The sequence below is a fragment of the Carlito syrichta genome, unplaced genomic scaffold (assembly GCF_000164805.1).
Source record: "Carlito syrichta isolate Samal-C Ts95f unplaced genomic scaffold, Tarsius_syrichta-2.0.1 Scaffold316420, whole genome shotgun sequence".
In the NCBI taxonomy this organism is placed as follows: Eukaryota; Metazoa; Chordata; class Mammalia; order Primates; family Tarsiidae; genus Carlito; species Carlito syrichta.
Genome location: NW_007260516.1, coordinates 1,746,996 through 1,765,359, shown reverse-complemented (window position 1 = coordinate 1,765,359; position 18,364 = coordinate 1,746,996). Strand labels below are relative to the sequence as shown.

At 36.9% G+C, this 18,364-nt stretch overlaps 1 protein-coding gene across 1 annotated transcript in view; it reads right to left on the bottom strand.

Annotated features, from left to right (window-relative positions):
• Positions 1-18,364, bottom strand: part of PCSK5 (proprotein convertase subtilisin/kexin type 5) — a 467,206-nt gene that overhangs the window by 229,224 nt on the left and 219,618 nt on the right. The window contains exon 12 of the mRNA XM_021707170.1: positions 10,498-10,601. Coding sequence (XP_021562845.1) covers positions 10,498-10,601 — 104 coding nt within the window. The remainder of the gene's footprint in view (positions 1-10,497; positions 10,602-18,364) is intronic.

The following is an 18,364-nucleotide window of genomic DNA, read 5'->3' as shown; positions in this document are numbered from 1 at the left end:
TGAGTGGATCCAAAGCTAGATTCCAATTCCCACCCACTTAACCCTTCAGGCTGGCTCTCTTGTGCAGTCAACAACCTGTGAAACCAACTGTGGCAGCCCTGTCAAACAATCAGACATTTCTCACATTTTTAGTTATCCCTTCTGATTCTTTAGTGATATCTGACTGAAATTCAGTGGGGAGGGGGGTGGGTGTCTTCTAAGATTCACAAGATTAAACTCTGGAACAAAGCTGTATACATACCTTCTGCTTTGACTCTAAAGATACTTCTGAGGGTAAAACATGAAAAAAAACCAAATGATTTCCAAGCATAACCATCTCACACAATATAGTGAGAATGCGCTCGAATACACTGTAACCTCTGGCAGGTTCACCAAAACCAATACAGCTTCTTAAGTCTATTGGCAACTCTAAACTGGCTTAATGGCTGAGAAAAAGAATATTAATGTTAAACTTTGAAAGGAGAAAAGTCATTTATAGACTCTAAACGCTTCTGTCTACCTACACAGTAGTCTTACAGCAACTTAAGATGTTAACCACAATTATGTTACTTGATTTCTTTAATTCTTTGCAAAGTCATATGGCAAATACGAAGATGACAACAGTGTGTTAAAAAGAAATTCAAATACCAGAAGTTAAGTGGCTTTCTGAAGGTCACAGCAAACCAGCAAAAAGACTTTGGCCAAAGGAAATTTGCGAAGGCTTCTCGAAGTACAATTTCTGACCTGACATTTTTCAAGAAGCAATCTTGTCACCACACCCTTTGCCCTGGGTTTATTAAAGAGTCATTTCAAAAAGCATTTCTTTCTCTTCTTAAAAAAAAAAAAAAAAGGGATGTAGCGAAGTTGATTATATATCCCAACTCTATAACTTTTCTTATTTAGAAGGAGGCCAGGAGAGGATAAAAAAATTTGCTGAATGTCACAGTCTTAAGGTCACAAGTATACAATTGCATGTTAAGATAATATAAAATGATCACTGCAAGACAATTTTCATCCATTTCGACCAATTTGTTATATACATGCCATTTTGTAAGACATACCATAGGAACGAAGGATTCACACCATCAGTGTTAAGAAATGATACTCTTTCTGACATCAGACTAGCACGAGAATCAACTCGCTTGAAAGTCATTCCTATTATCCAGCTTACTTTCTCAAATCACTGTGGTGGCTCCAAACTGTTTTTCAAGTCAAAGGAGAACTCCTAACTATAGGATTCAAGCAGCTTTGCTCTTGGGTTCTTTCCGATTATCTCCTCGTCAAAACACACTGGCCTTTTGTGCTCACCCGGCTCTGTTCTCCTCTCTCACCCTGAATGGTCACTTTCACCATAGCTGTCTCCTCCAGGTATAATTCCCAGTCCTCTGGGAAACTTGAGCCCAACAAAAAAATGCATCTGTTCAAACTAGCAACTCAAGAAACGACTGCATTCCCCCCCCCACCCCTGGCGACTGCATTTCAGATATGCTTTGGTTCTCAAAGTTTTGGTAACCTTAAAGTTCTCAGACATCTTCTACCTTCTCATCATATTTACACTTCTGATTTAGGTTATGCATAAGACTTTCTATGTGGTTTTTAATTATTAGCAGATTATGCTTCTTCCAACGCTTCTGAGTCCATTTAGTGTTTACTGAAATCTAAGTAATCTCATAAAAACAGAACACAAATAAGGAGGTCATCTATCCAGAATCATCAACTAAAATCACTGACAACATGAAATGAAAACAGCAGCCCAAATTAGAGAAAACAGATTAGAAAGATTAGAACAGAAGTAACCCAAGGGTTAAGCCACTATCCCATAGAGAGTCTAATACCTGAAAGCAATGTGGACCAAGTTTCATTTCTAAGACACAGACTCCATTTTATTTATTTTATGTCATTTTTATTGTAGTGATAAGGTCTCGCTATGTTGCCCAGGCTGGTCTCGAACTCCTGGGCTCAAGTTATCCGCTTGCCTCGGCCTCCCAAAGTGCTGGGATCACAGGTGTGAACCCCGCACCTGGCCACAAACTCTATTGTAATGCACGTCTACATCCATATGTGTATTTAGTAAATGCTCAATTTTTATCTTACAAACATCTGAATGGGTTATTCACCGAACATGTTACCATAGAGTGCATTACATATAGCTCATAATTAACTCTGCCTGAGTGCATATGAGTGAAGAACAGTACTAAATACTGTATATGATACTACACTTCCTCATTCTTCCCTTGGCTCACTCCCCTCCAGCTGCGATGGCCTCCTTGCTTTATTTTTTGTTCGACTTAAAGAGGACTTTTCTGATGAATATAATTTGTCCCTATGAAGACTGAAACATAACTATTTGAAGCAGTATGACTCATAATAACCTCAAACTGGAAACAACAAAATCATCCACGAGGAAGTGAATGAGTATACAGATTGTGGTCTATTCATACAGTGGAATACTATGCAGCAATAAAAAAGAATAGTGCCCGATAATACTTACTAATGAAGATAAACCTCAAAAATATTATAGAGAGAAAGAAGCCCATAATGCGATTTACATGAAAATCTACAAAAGACGATCTAATCTATAGAGACAGAAAGTAGATCAGTGGCTGCACAGGGCAGAACAAGATTAAGGGATGGGGAAGGAGCACATACTCTTTAGAGTGACAGATGTTCTGTACTTTGTGGTGATGGTTGCCAAGACTCAACAAACTGTACACTTGAAGTGATGTTTTTTATCATATGTAATTTTACCTCAATAAAGTTGGTTAAAAATGTATGAAGATTACTGGATATATTGCTTACAAAACTGGGATTCGATCCCAGGCTGTTTGACCCTGGAGGCCATGCTGGGAACTACTAAGTTCAGAGTTGTGAGAATTTTTTGTTTTAAATAAATACAAAACCTCAAATAAGAAAATGATTGTTGAATTTTGAAATAGTTTCTGTAAATAAATGTATAGGGGTGTGTGTGTGTGTGTGTGTGTGTGTGTGTGTACTGGATTCAGAATCCAATTATGAGTCGTTCAAAAAAATCTATCATTACTTTATAGTCACAACACACTTTTGAACTAAAATCACCCTCTATAATCATGGGCTTAGAGTTTGATTACATTTATCTTTGCCGAAAATATCAACGGTGACCACAAAATATCAAGATTTGCTACTATTAAAAAGAGCCACACTCTGAGGCTGCAGAGAAAAGAGAATGCTCATACTGTTGATGGGAACATAAGCTAGTTTAGCCCCTGTAGAAAGCAGTTTGGAGATTTCTCAAAGAGCTGAAAATAGATTTACCATTCGACCCAGCAACTCCACTAGCAATCCCAAAGAAGCATAAATCACTCATAAATCAAAAAGACATCTGTACACACGTTTATCACAGCACTAACCACAATAGCAACAACATGGAACCAACTTAGGTGCCCATCAATGGTAGACTGGGTAAAGAAAATGTGGCACATACACACCACAGAATATTACACAGACATAAAAAGAACAAGACCATGTCCTTTGAAGTGACATGGAGGGAGGTAGAGACCATCAATCATCCTAAGCAAATTATCACAGAAAAAGAAAACTGAATACCACCTGTTTTTCCTAATAAGTGAGAATTAAACACTGAATACGCGTGGCCACAAGGATGGAACAACACACGCTGGAGCACTCCTAAAGAGGGCAGGGAAGGAGTGACATAAGAGGTGAAAAACCACCCACTTGGTACCATCTCCACCACCTGTGTGATGGGCTCAACAGAAGCTCAGACCTCACTATCACGTAACATACCTATGTAACCAATCTGCACATTAACCCTTGAATCTAAAAAAAAGGTCAAACTCGTGCTGAAAGAAGAGTTTTAAAAATACCTAGGGAGAGTCCAGTCTCATTAGAGTTAGTCATTTGCGTTCCTTCAGGTAACTACACAAAAATAGCTATCTATTTTCTCTTAAATGCAGACACTTTTGCATGCTGTTAACAAATCATATTTTATACTCACAGCTTTTATATCATATATAAATTACTAAAGAGTTGATAGCACACTGATAGGCTACAATCTATTCGGATTTCTATCATTAGTTCCCATGTTGAAGCAATTAAAACTTTAAAAATTTAGTAGGTTGAATTTAAGGTGACATTTAAACCAATTTGCAAAACAGAATTTAAGTATAGTTGTGTTGCCATTGATATGCAATTATGGTATAAAAAACTTCGATGACATATTAATGACAATATTATAAAGTCCTTAATATATTTTCTCTAGCCCACTCAAGGTAATTGTGTTAATTTTCAACCCCAAAACAACATTCTAATTCACAACACAGTTCCATATCTTCATAAACTCATTTCAGGGAGTAGACAGCTTCAATGTGCAAAAATATACTTTGGAGATTCTTTTTTAATGTTTGGTATTTTCCATTTTCAAAGCATTTCTCATTCAACTCAGTCCTTTCATTATGTTTACTATTAGCTACTCACATTCTGCAAAAACCAAGATACAAAAACCTTAATTAGCTTCCTCAAAAGCCACAAAAAATATCGGACATTCTACTTGAATTTAAAGGTTCTAAGATTGTGGCAAAATCACTCCAAACATAATTCTCTTCAGTAACTAGTTATATCTGGTATAAACATAATAGGTAAATATTGCAAGTATTATTTTAATTGTATTTTTAGAATGGATTTTAATGGCAAACCATATGCATTTAAAACTCCCAGGGTTAAAAAACAAAACAAAACCCCCCAAAGTATAACAAACTCAATGCCACCACCACTGAGTCAAAGACCAGCACAGAGAAAACATCAGTTGTATATTTTTAAACCTCACACATTTAGTAGGTATGAGTTGAACATGCTCATTGGACATTTCGAATGCAAGATTCTAGATGAAGCAATGATTAAGCAGAGTTTGCTATCAGGGATTCTGTATCTCCATGTAAACACTTGGGTAAATCATTCATTAGATCAAAAAAAGGTAAAATTCTTACATTAAGTGTACTTCACATCTTTTTTTTGGTAAATGAGCCGGGAGAGAAGCTCATATATACAATGGTCGATAAATATAAAAATGAAACGCTTTCAGTTAATAAATATGGAATGAATGTAAATTTACACAGCCACAATAAAAGAAAACATAGAATCTTAAAAAAAAAAAAAATCAGATGGCATTTCCAGGGAGCAAATTTTATGAGGTGGAATCAAATGTATTTACCTCCCTCTATCTTTTCAAGTAATAAATGCCTTATTTCTGAAAATGGTATCAAGACTAGAGTCAAACACCTGATTCTAATACCACCTTTGACATGGACCAGATGGATAACATTTTACTTTAACCTTTCTTCAAAAACATGGTGTGCAGATAACCAATTAAGGTGCATTTTGTAGCTTTAATCATAGCTACCAATGGCATATCAGCATACTAGGTGGCAAAGATGAAATATTATTTGCATAGTGCAATAATAAAGTAAAACGAAACTTTACCCTTTCAAACAGTAACACATTAGAAATCACTTTATACACTCAAAATAACATTTCAAAACCTTTCGTTTGGATTGAATACACAGCATGCTTAATGGCTTCAGCACCTCTAATTCTTTTTAATAAGTGTTACAAACTGAAAGCAAGACAGGTAGGTATTAAAAATATATTGGAACATCTTAAAATTACCAGCCCTACCAGTGGAAATAAAATGATGGCAATTAAAAGTAATAAAGGTTATTGTAAGTTAAGGCCTTGGAGGCTAAGAAGTCATGTTAGACTGTCAATTCTTTTCCCCATGGAGGGTAACCAGTTAGAAATTTAAAAAAAATATCTAGTAGTTTAGTTGTGGTCAAAGAAAGAGTCAGTGGGGTTGGGGAAGTTTCAGCAACATGCTGGTAGAAAAAAAGAGACTTACATAGTCTGGGAGGGCAGTGAAATGGAAGGCGTGGTAACCTCGCTCACTTAGTTGTCATTTTTTTGATTTTCAATGACATTTTTTTCATTCTTTCGCCTAGTAAAGATGACAGAAGGTCCTAATTTATTATCTGATGTCTATTCCTGTTCCTAGATTTAAGAGAGTTGAACTGTATACAGTCATATAATCCAAACACATACACTTAAAAAAAAAAGCACTAATGCTGCATGCATTCAATTATAATTTTAACTGCATACTCAAACCAAAGACAAGAATTCAGTGGAAAGAATCAGCCTGTGTACAGTCCAGGCACTTGGGGGAGAGAGGCGTGGTGGATTTGCAGTTTACACAGATTAAAGTCATAAAAGAGATCGCAAGAAAGAGCTAACTTCTTCCTGAAGTGGTATGAGCCACAGATTATAAAGGATGCCTGAATTTAAGCCTTCAGCATGGCTCTATGTGTCCACATTTCCTGTCTACATAAACAGAGCTGGTCAAAATACACAGCAAACACCACAATTGATATTCTCTATATTTAAGATGCCTTCTGCTGCCTATTTAAGATTAGGCCGAATTTTAGACAAGGAGAGAAGGGTCATCAACACTGTTTTCTAATATGACTTGGCAGATTGTTGAGGCTTGACTGGAGGGGGAAAAAAGGTGCCTTGCGAATCTCTGTTTCTGTATGTAAATTACGCCATGGCAGATTGGATTAGGCAACACCATGGTGTCCCTGACCTTTTTTCCCAGCCCCGCTTTCTGGGCGCACTTTAACATGTGTTGGGCTGGCATGCTGATGGTGCTCAGGAAATAGTTGTGAATAAATACATGAAGAGACAGCATACATTAAATTCCCTGAAAATAACCACCAGGATGGCAAAAACCTTCACTGCTATAGCGGATTCATAAATTTTAAGAAGAGGACTAAAAAGAATAGAAAACAAAACAATAAACAGAAAAGACTTTTCAAAAGCGGAAAAAGAAGGGATCAAGGGAGAAAAGAAATACTACTGAAAAAAAACCAAACTGCTTAATGCTAAAGTCACCTCCTGGTACTGCAAATGTTGGACGGTAGCAAAATGTTGGAATTTGGATTTTAATTCTCTTGTGGCAGAATATTACATCTGGTCATCTGGTCTAAGATAAATAACTTCCCGTTCTCATGAACAATCTCAAGTAGATTATTTTATAGATATATGATATTTATCTCTGAAGGGGGATTAAAATAAAAGGGTACTGTCTGAAATTTAGCTAGGACTATTTACAAGATCGACAAGGCAACCATGTTTAGTCAGTTTCTATAGGTATGCATTCATGGAACTATGTTTATTCCGAAAAACTAATCTGCTGTGTAAGACGTTAATTACTCTATGAGAGGTTATTATTATTTTTTAAGCAGCAGCAGAATAGGAAAATCTTAGTTCAATTAAAATTGTTAAAAACCAAAGTTCCATCGGCATAAGAATGCTTATGTGTGGCTTTCATGTTTAGGGCTTTGCTCTCTGTGAGCTAATCTCACTATAGGGTTGTTCAGAGTGCTTCCATAAGGGGAAAACAGAAAAAGGAGAGGAACGTTCTCTGCTCCTAGCTCATCAGTGTGCAACTCTAGGACAATCCTGCTCTCAAAGAAACACAGAGATGAGTCACCAGAGAGCCATAGCCTTTAGTTTTTCAAGGCCAACCTCCTTGCTTGAATGAGAACCTGTCTGAGCTGCAGCTGCTTCAGGGAGCGGAACCCCTTTCCTAGTCTAGTGCCTAACACATGTGGGTAAGGACAGATAAAGGCTGCCTTTAGAAGGGCCCCACACCAGTCTAGTTCATATATCATCTAGCTCTGTTGTCTGTCTTGATGTATAATATGTGGGTTGTCTGATGAAACGTAAGAAGGTTGTGTAAAATGGATTTGGTGAGAGACTATTCTTTAGGGTGTTGGCTTTTCTGAAGTTATCAGTGATAACAAGACCATCAATCTATTGATGTCCTAACCCCAAAACTGGGTTGGATGCTACTCTGAGTGGCTTCTGTTTGTCTGATGAGAAAGAAATCCATTAACAGGTATCTACTGAGTAACTTGTGAAATTGCTCTCATATTGGTTAAAAAAAACCAAAACACTCTTCAAACAAGTTAAATTGCTCAATATTAGGACACAAAAGCAAGCCCGAGGAAGCACAGGTTATTTTCAGATTGATTTCATCTCATTCAGTGTCAGGACTGAGTTGGGTGAGACAGGTTGGGTACCCAAGGCCATGTGCTTTTGCTGGCCAGCAATGTTCATCTTTGTCCTGTCTAAAGAGGCCATGGCTTCCTGCTAAGCAACTCCTGCAAAAGCCGGCCGACCTCATTTGAAGGACGTGCCCTTGTTGAGCTCTTGTTGCATGAACTTTTTCATTAGTTCTTTTATTAGCTCTTTTTTGTGTTCTTTCAGATCTTATTTCATAAAAACTCACACCATCTTTCTGCAGTCCTGGTGCTCTACACTCTCTACCTCCCCAGAGCATGTTGCTTCTCCTGTTCCTGCCCCTGCCTTAATCACTTTTATTTGTGGGTCCCTAGAGAGGGGATGGTAATGTTTAGAGTAGGGAAGAAAATCACTTTTAAAAAAATCATCTTATTATGATCCTGTTTAGATGAAATATGGGGCTTGACATCAACAAAATTATAAAACAATCCCACTGGGAGCCCAGCCCGTTCAGAGTAATTCATCTATGAAAAAGCGAACTTTAATTGTTACTCTTGGCAGTCATCTAAGAGAAGAGTGAAATATTATACTAAATATTGCCACGTGCAATAGTAAAATGCCATTTCCTCCTTGCCAGAAGCAGTATACAGTCCCCTTTACATTCAGGTTTGGGTCTGGTAATTTAGCCTAAATCCTGTTTCCCCCTTTCCAAAACCAACAGAGGTTTTCAAAAAGAGCTGCGTTTTATTAGAACCATTTGCTCTTTTTAAGTTGCCAAAGAGGAATAAGTAAAACTAAGACATTTATTTGGGTTAAAGTTGATTCTTCAGTTTCACGGAGGTCAATGTACTTAGTCCGTGATCCTTCTACTAAGAAGTTCATTCCAGCTTTGAAGCAGCCAAGGTTATGTATTGGCTCTTCTTTCCCCCGCAGCCTCCTGGGTTTACATGGTAGGAGTTGGGAGTATGTGGAAACCAATCAAAAATGAAACATACATATGGCAAATTACATTCTGGATTTTCTGGAATAACTGAGATTTCAAATAATTTTGATGCCGCTCGTACAATTACAATTTCGGGATCAAGTGTGTCTTGATTTAAGTTTTAGAGAATGGGATGCCAACAGGTATTTGCAACCCTCTAGATTACAAGCTCATTGAACACTGCTGCTTCATAGAGTTTCCATGCATGGAAAGATGTGTGCTAATCCTCTAAAACAGAGGGATATTATCCTTCTAGAAATAGAGTGAAGCCTTCATTGAAGATGTTAACCAAATAACTATTGATGTGGCATTGGTTACCTGGGATATTTATAGATTCGGGTTTAGCATGAGTCTACAATAAGGTACTTGCAAATAATTTTTAAGTATACATTCTGGGATGCATACTTGCATACATTGGGTATAGAAAGACATATTAAGATCATATGTAAGATAGGATATGTAGATAATATGACTTTGCTAACAAAATTTTGAAACTGGGGCAGTTTTGGACCTTAGAAATTAAATCACTTGGCCTAGGATTATCTAGCATGTTATTGATGGTCTGAGGTTCAGAACCTCGAGTTTTATGTAGATATTCCCTATGCTATAGAATGTTGTTTTTCATCCATAGAGATATATAATGATACTAAGACTATTTGGGAGCAAGGTTAAGACTGTAGCCATATAAAAAGTAATCTTTGTTATAACTTAAAGTAATGGATTAAAACTTAAGTCATTTACAACTTGAGTAAAAATACTAAAACTTAGAACACACTTTATATAATCATTTTCTCTTTACTATAACATATCTTACTATGATAACAAACAAAATGACTCCTATAAATGAGCAGTTTGAGGGAAATATAACCTGTATCAGCCATGGGAGAAATATTCAGTTCTTGTTATATATTGTGCACAATTGCATAAAGACTGGACATTACGTAGCTTTGGAAGAACTTTTAGGTTACATAAAATAATGTTTCTTATAAGTCTGGTATTTTTCTGTCTGTAGAAGATTTAAAATAAACAAAAGCAAAATTTGTAGAATGCATGACCTAGCAACAGCTTTACACTAAAGTGAACAATATATATCAGTTATTATTTATTTAAGTGGAAGTAATCACTACAGAAGGCAAGATTTTAAAATATATTGTTATAAATACCACTTAGATAATCAATGACAGCACATAGCAAGCTCATCAGGAGTCTCATAGGTGGACTATTCTTGGGAGTTGGCAGACCTTTGAAAACCTATGATGTGGGAAGCCAAGAAAATCTTCCTTATATGTGTACTTTTAATTTTAAAAAATAAGTTGCCTTTTATTTACTAAAAGAGCAAGCTCTTTGTGTGTCAGCACAAAATTTAAAGTTTTGTTTTGGGGCGGGGGTTTCTATTTCCTGCTCTCCATTTAAAATGGGGGAAAAATAAAAATATTTTGCCTGTGACAGAATATGAAAGAAGTTCTCACCCTTAAAACCAGCAGCATTGGTTTTCCAGTCATTAGCGTTCAAATGTCCCGCACGGGAAGTCCTGACAATAACATGCTGTACGTCTCTCCAGGTCAGAAACGGACTGGGGAAAGACAAGGTAAGAATCATTGTACCAAAAAAAAAAAAGATGGGGGAAGCAGAGAGTCACAAGCAAATTAAAAAAGCAAAATCAAAATGGCAAAGTACTAAAAACAAAGGGTCAGAGATTTGGGTTTGGGATAACCAAATGCCAAATGCCGCTCTTGTTCTCAACATGGAGAATGACATTAGTCTGTGGGAGGCAGAAAATGTAACCTTAAGCTGAAGAAATAAGAAGATCCTAATCAGCGTAGCTTAGTTTTTAAAAGGGTGAGTATTTCCAGTTTCCTCCACAAAATGGCTGCCCATTACGGCACTGTTGTCTTTTGTGTAAAAGCTTGAATCCTCATCAGAAAATGACAGTAAGCTAAAGTCAAAATGGAAGGCCTCTGGAACATTCCTTGTTCACTGTATAGCTAGGCAACTAATTTACAATTTACCAAAGAACTGAGCAACATTTAACCTTTTGCACATATAAATGTAGGATACGGAAAAAAATCTCAGTTGAAATAAGGTACCATCTTCAACATTCTTTAAGGAAGAGAATATGGCACAAAACCCAAAGCTGGTCTCTAAGGCACAGACGGCCACGGGAGTTGTCTTAGTTTGCAAGTAGTTGCTATTAAATTATTGGATACTTAGTTCTTATAGCTGCTAGCACTGAAGAGCATGAAGAAACTATTGAACCAAATTCAAGCACACATACACAGACTTTTATTCCCTTTCATAGAATATGTAGATACTAGAAGGCATTTGACTCAGGGCATGCATGTAATTCTAACCAGGATGCTTATTCAATTCAGTCTTGAATTTTAAGGTGTACTGATCTTTCACTAAAGAAATATGGCAATTTTCCTGTATCTTGTGCAGCCATTTCCTTTTTTCCCTCCAGCCACTTCCATTTTAGAAGGAATGTTTGCAAAGGATGGGTCAGAACATTTAGGGAAAAGGAGAAAATTACTCATTACCTGCCTTGAGGTGTATGATAGGGCTTGGGGTAGTCTTTGTGTACTCTCTTTTGTACATATATGGACACTGAGATCTTTCAGACAGAGGAAGAACATCTTAATTGTAGCTCAGGTTTCATGATGGAGCCTGTACATTGCTTCACTTAATTTTTTTCCTCATTATACTCACCACATCCTAGTAAGGAGCCCAGTGTCCAGATTCTAGGTCCTTTATTTTCTATGTGAAATCAACCTCGCAAAGTCTTAGTTTCCCCACTTAGAAAGTGAATGCTAATATCTACTTTACTTTATTACACTGATTGAATCAGTTAAAATAACGCCAAGTACTTAACTTGGTGCCTGGCGCATAATGAGCTATTAAGAAGGGGCAGATAATACAATATTTTCCTAAATTCCCAGCACAACTCTTACTTGGTAGCCTGAATATGAAGGAAATACAGAAAAAGTGCTGTTGTGTTCTGATCTCTCTCTCTCTCTTTGTTGTTATGCACTTAGGCTAAAAATATAAGAAGAGTGAATATTATCACTTTTTAAAATTTTCAGAGGGGGTAAAAGATTGGCTACAGACTATTTTATAAAGTTGCATTCACAAAAGAACTTACATTATACAAATTAAAGTCCAACTATAAGAACTTTAAAAACACACGGATGATAAAAACAGGATGATTTTTGTTTTGTTAGGATACAGCACTTGTTAGAAACCAATTTTAGAATCTGATAAATCAAGAAACTTTCAAGAAAGGGAGGGAGGTTTGTGGATGCACTAGGAGGCAGAAAGACTTTGCTTCTGGACAAATAGCATGATTTGGCCCTTTGCTGACTAACACTGAATTCACATGATCATTCAGTAGACTCAATGTACTACTGTCAGGGAATCTAGGGAATGAGTCAAAAGATAATTCTGAATGCCAGTCTCAACATAAGAAGTTTTAGTTCTGGCTGAGAAGTGATGTCCTAGTTATTAGGGTGAAGGGAAAAGGAACAAGCAGGCCCAGTTCAGAAAGACATTCCAGCCACTTATTTATGGTAAAGCAGAATCTTCCCAAATAAATATACATGTTTTCATTTATTTTTTCATGAGTAAATACAAGACACCAAAGAAGCACACTTGGACTTGATAAATACACCTAAATCAACCTAGTACTTTTAAAATAAAATTTTACACACAGTTAAAATGTCCATGTTTTAAATATTACCCTTTAGGAGAGAAAAGGAGAGGAAAGAAGTCACTTTCCCATGTTACCATCACCAGGGCGAGATTCCTTCAGAAATATCAAGCATGGAGCTCTGACCACTAGGGAGTTAGACATTTTCCCTAGTGAACCTTAGCACTAAAAATTTCATAATAATAGTAACAGAACAGAGAATATGTACGCTGATGTTGTACCCCAAGCAGCTGTATTGTGGCAGAATCAGGAAGGCTCCTGCATTCAACTCAGTCTAAGGAAATAAGAGTTACTTGTTCTCAGACTGAGTTGCAAAAACTCGTTCTTCTTGGCAAGCTTGTAATTAGAAGGGAGAAATTCGCTTCTGGAAATTGAAACTACAGGTGAAAAGAGGAGGTGTTTGGATGATTTTACTCTGACATTTGATAATGCACAACTTCAGAAATGATCTAATTTGAAAATTTTCCAAATTTCACCAAAATAAAGTAAGGAGGACTGTAGAAAACCAATGAATCTGGAATCAGTGGTGTTTCTACCTTAGCTCAGGAAACAGCCATGGGTTAATTTTAGTACACATTATGCTTTCATTATTGCTAGTATCCAGAGGGGACTCTTGTTTGTGGGAAGTCTGATTTACATCTTACTTCTTGTTTGTATTTGTACTCACAGGGATAACACAGAAGTGAAGACTAAGTCAAAGCATGACAGATCTGGTGAACCATAGATAGAGCAAAGCAGAGAAGGAAGGCAAAGCACCCGCTATGGGAACTCCATAGTAACAGAGGGTCTCCTAACACTTACCCCTCTCTGCCAAACACCTTGGGCCCTCATCCCACTGGCCATTGCAAATCAAGCCCCTTCCGACTTCCAAAAACAAACAGACGGAGCACCAAGAGTTTTGGAGCAGGTAACAATTGAGAGGCCAAAAAGTCTAACCCATCTGGAGAAAAAGCAATGTCTCTCAACCTTGAGCCTGGTGACCAGTGTCCCACAATAAGCCACAGTAGTTTTTCTACACACCCCTTGAATTTCTTCCTGGAATGATTATCAATTACTCTTAAACAACAATATATATGAAAAGAGTAATCTATGAATACCTGCAAGACCTGGGTAGCTATCCATGACCTTTCAAAGCAATGAAATAAATATGAATTTCTGGAGAGTTTTGTATATGTAATCTTTTCCAATAAAGTAGTTTTTCATCCTCTACTGAACTCATAATAATAACCAACATTTAGTGTGCCCTTGGCCAGGGCCAGGCATTACATGTTTTATATGTATTTTTGTTGCATAATCTTGAAAATCATATGATGGAGGAGGAAATATTCTTATTCTCATTTCACAGATGACAAACTGAGTTACACAGAGTAACTCAAAGACACAGGTTGTAAGTGGTAGAATTCACACCAGTTGAACTTGGCTCCAGAACTTATGCTATCAATCACTATGTAACACTGTTTCCAGATGGATCCACATAAAGGTGAAACAGAGACACACATGTTGATTTGCAGGTAGCTCTTTGACAATTCGATCAAAAAGCCAAGTGCAGCATGCCATGTCCTCAAGGCCACACATTCTTTGTACGTGCACACTCCCTTGCTCAACTTGGTGGATTTTTGTTTACCTTAGTATTCAGGAGATTCTTGAGTCTTAATTTGGTTTGTAGGTTCTAAAGATCTAGCTCGGATTCTAAATGCCTAACTTTTGTACATTCTAGCAAAGGAAAACAAACAAACAAAAAATCACATCGGGGAATGAGTATTATTTTTATAATATCATGTATACTATATGTCATAACATTACTGTATTATTTTATACCATTATTGCTATGAGTTTGTCATCTTGCCGGCCATAGTCACACTTGGATATGGTTCACAGCCTGGCTAGGTGACTGGTCTCCAATCAATGACCCTCAGCTGAACCTCATCTCAAACACTTCTACTTTTTTAGTTTTCAGCTGCCAAAAAACCCCAGGATAATTAATGACACTATTACTACCTAGGTGTTTGTATTACCTTTTTGTTCTGAGCAGTTCAGAGTATTTCATAGACCTAACAACAGGTTGAGAAGTAGGACATATTCCCAAGAGAGACATTTTGCATAGTGCTTCTTGTGAGACTAAGTGTAATTGCTAGGACTTAAATTTAAAAAGAAAAAAATTCCCTCACTGAGAGTTTTTCCTGATAATTCTGTAGATGTGTGTGTTCACACTCAGTCTGTACTTGGTGATCCGTAAAAACAAGGATCAATCTGAAATCTTGGATGACTGACTCACCTGCACTTATTAAAGAGAAAAAACAACTAACCTGCTCCCATCAATGCATCCCCCAAATAGATCTATCATCGTAATTTAGGGGCAACTGATAAAAAGAACAACAGATACACATCTTATTACAGAAAGATAATTTAACAGTAAGAGAAGCAACAGCAAATCCAGATAATGAAACTGTTTCCTAGCAGGGCAATCTTCTTAAAATGAAAGAATAATTTTGTCTAATAAAATGACAAGGTGTTATGTATAACAGAGTAACGAGAAAATTGCATGACCAATCAGCAATTGTCCAAATATCCAACTTATTAAATATTCAACAATGATCCAAGATAAAAACCAGTCTCCTTTAACCTAAGATAAAGCCAGTTTCTTAAGATTATGTAAAATATTTAAGTGGGAACACATAGCCAGAAAATTAATGCTATTGCACCAATGCTAAAAGAAATCAGCAGTTATGGGAACAAATTTATTGTAAGGCAGAGCAGTAAAGATGAGGCCTGGTAAAAACATTACTGTTTTTTGCAACCAGTAAATGAAAATGATGATTCAAGAATAAAATATCAATGATGCAACAAAGGAAACCACTCTTCTTTTGTCAGGTAATGAAGAACCCGAAAGGATCATCAGATTGTCAGTCTCACCATGAGAAGTTTCTATTAGTGGCAGTGCATTTATTTTGTTTTCTTTTGTGTTCTACATTAATTCAAAAGTTTCTGGCTGAAAATTGGGGTTGCAGAATCAGAAAACAGTTAATAACACCTCAAGGTTTGGAGATGTGAGTTTGTTGGTATTACCTGGACACCTTAAGATTACCTGGACACACCTGAACCAAAGTGATGAAAAAGATAAAAGAGAAGGGAAAACTGGTTCAGGACCACAAAAAGTCAAATTTTTATGACATTCTTTTGTGAAACCATTCTTGCATTCCCTGGATTTAGTCTAAATCAAAGGTAAATAACTTTAGTCTCTAAACATACTTAAAATATAGCCCCTAATTTGCAATGAAAAATTTTGTCATTTAAACTCAAGTGCCTTCTTTTCCTGAGAAATTATGGCGTATCATTGCAAATACTTGTTAATATGCCTCATAGCCCCAAATTATATTTTCTGCAGCCCCTATAAACAAATGATATTGTGTCTGCAAGCTCAATAAAGTTCTTAAATTTTCTTAAAGTTCTTTGCTACATAAACTCTTACAGAATAAAACTTGAGGAACGGTGAGATGGAGGTACATTCAGTCACTTAAGATCACTGCACTGAAATCAAGTCACCATGCTTAAGGGGTCTGTCATTCTTCACCTACACTCAACGCCCTCCAACTAAGGTACCTTGAATATCAACCCCCAGCCTTTCTTTATTCAAACCCACAACTCAGAATCTAGATCTGGCCCACATTTTTGTTCCCAAGCTTTAAATCCTTTTGGAGTAGATGAAATGTGACACTGTGAACATGATTTCTCTAACTTAACTCCATCAACCTGTGAGAAGTGTCTGTCCACTTTCTCTTTTCTGTTCCTTCTGTAGGCAGTCCCAGGACGTGGTATGGATAAAGATGCCGGTCTAGGCTAACAGACCCAGTCTTGCAGAAAGACATTGTTACTCCCATTATTTCTATTTCTCACTCAGAGTTGTTCTCAAAATAATAAGCAGAGCCTCTAATTGCATGAGAATGGTATACATTAAGCTTTAGAGAATCATGACTTGCTACCTAATAGTTCTGTCACACGGAACAATTTACTGAACCTGTCCCAGACTTGGTTTCCTCACCTGTCATGTGGAGACAATGGCATTTACTTCACAAGGTGGTTGCAAGAATTTGAGGTAATGAAGATAAAGAACTTGGCACATTATAGGCTGCCAAGGACAACAGTCATTATGATTTATTGAGTGTAACAACCTACCATAACATAACAATTCAAAAGGATTACTTTACCTGAATACACACTCACTAGCATCTGAATCTCTGTTTAATTAGGCTAAGTGTTTTAAGTGTTCTTCAATTTTCCTAAATTTTAATTTTTTTTTTTTTTTTTTTTTTTAGTTTTGCCAACAGATGAACAAAACAGTATTTTCAGCCCTTGGTGTATTTCTGCTGAGTGAAATGATAATACTAAGATCTGTCAAAAAGACCTGGTTTTCACAAGCTCATGGTGTAGGTGGCAATCTGGCTGGCTGGGGAATCTTATTTGTACCCTACTCTGATTATAATATATCCTATCTATTTGTGGGAGATCTTCCCTCTTGATGTTAGCCATTGACATTGTAACACTGTGGAAGACAGTGAAATATTCTTTGGTTGGATATCGGTGTGCCTTAGGATTAAATGTTAGAATGAGGACTGCAAGCATACTTATTTGTTTCACTGAATTGCCAGACTGAAGTGTTTTTGATACTTTTCTACATAGTTCAGAGATCTGCAGAGTTCTCACCTCAAAAGCCAGTAGTTAAATACTTGGACAGGCAACAAAAATCCTTGGTTGCATCTCTGTTATTACTATTACTCTAAATTACTTACAGTCTATAAGTAATTATATTATATATTTTTAAAATTATGCTTTCCTATTAAAAAAATGAAATGATGTTTCTCTACATGCTTATTGAAAAAGTGTATTTTTAAATAAGGTTTTTCAATGTATACTTTAATTTAATTGTATTTTTATTTATTTTATTTTTTTTTTGAGTTGGAGTCTCACTCTGTCGCCCAGACTGGAGTGCAGTGGCCGCTCCTGGCCACCGCAGCCTCGACCTACTGGGCTCCGGCGATCCTTCCGCCTCAGCCTTCCAAGTAGCCGGAATTACAGGCATGCACTACCACGCCCAGCTGATTTTTTTTTTTAATTTATTGTAGAGATGAGTTCTCGCTGCCCAGGCGGGTCTCGAACCCGCGGGCTCAGGCAATCCACTCACCTCAGCCTCCCAAAGGCGCGGGATTACAGGCTGAGCCACCGAGCCCGGCTTCTACTTTAATTTTAAACTTTAATGGAAACTACTGAGCATTTTAGATTCTAGACTTGGAAGAAAATGTCATGCCTACTTAAAAAAAATGTATATACATTTTTGGGGTATAAATGTGATTTTGTTACATGCATATATTATGAGGCAGTGAAGTTAGGACTTCTAGAGTACCCATCATTCAAACAACATACATGTACCTAATTAGGTAATCTCTCATTTTCTACTCCTTCCCAATCTCTCTCACACACGATTCTCTGTTGTCCATCATTCCCCACTCTACGTCTATGTGTACACATTATTTAGCTCTCACTTATGAGAACATGTGGTATTTGTCTTTCTGTGTCTGAATTGTTTTACTGATGATAATGGCCTCCAGTTCCATCCATGTTGCTGCAGAAGTCATGAT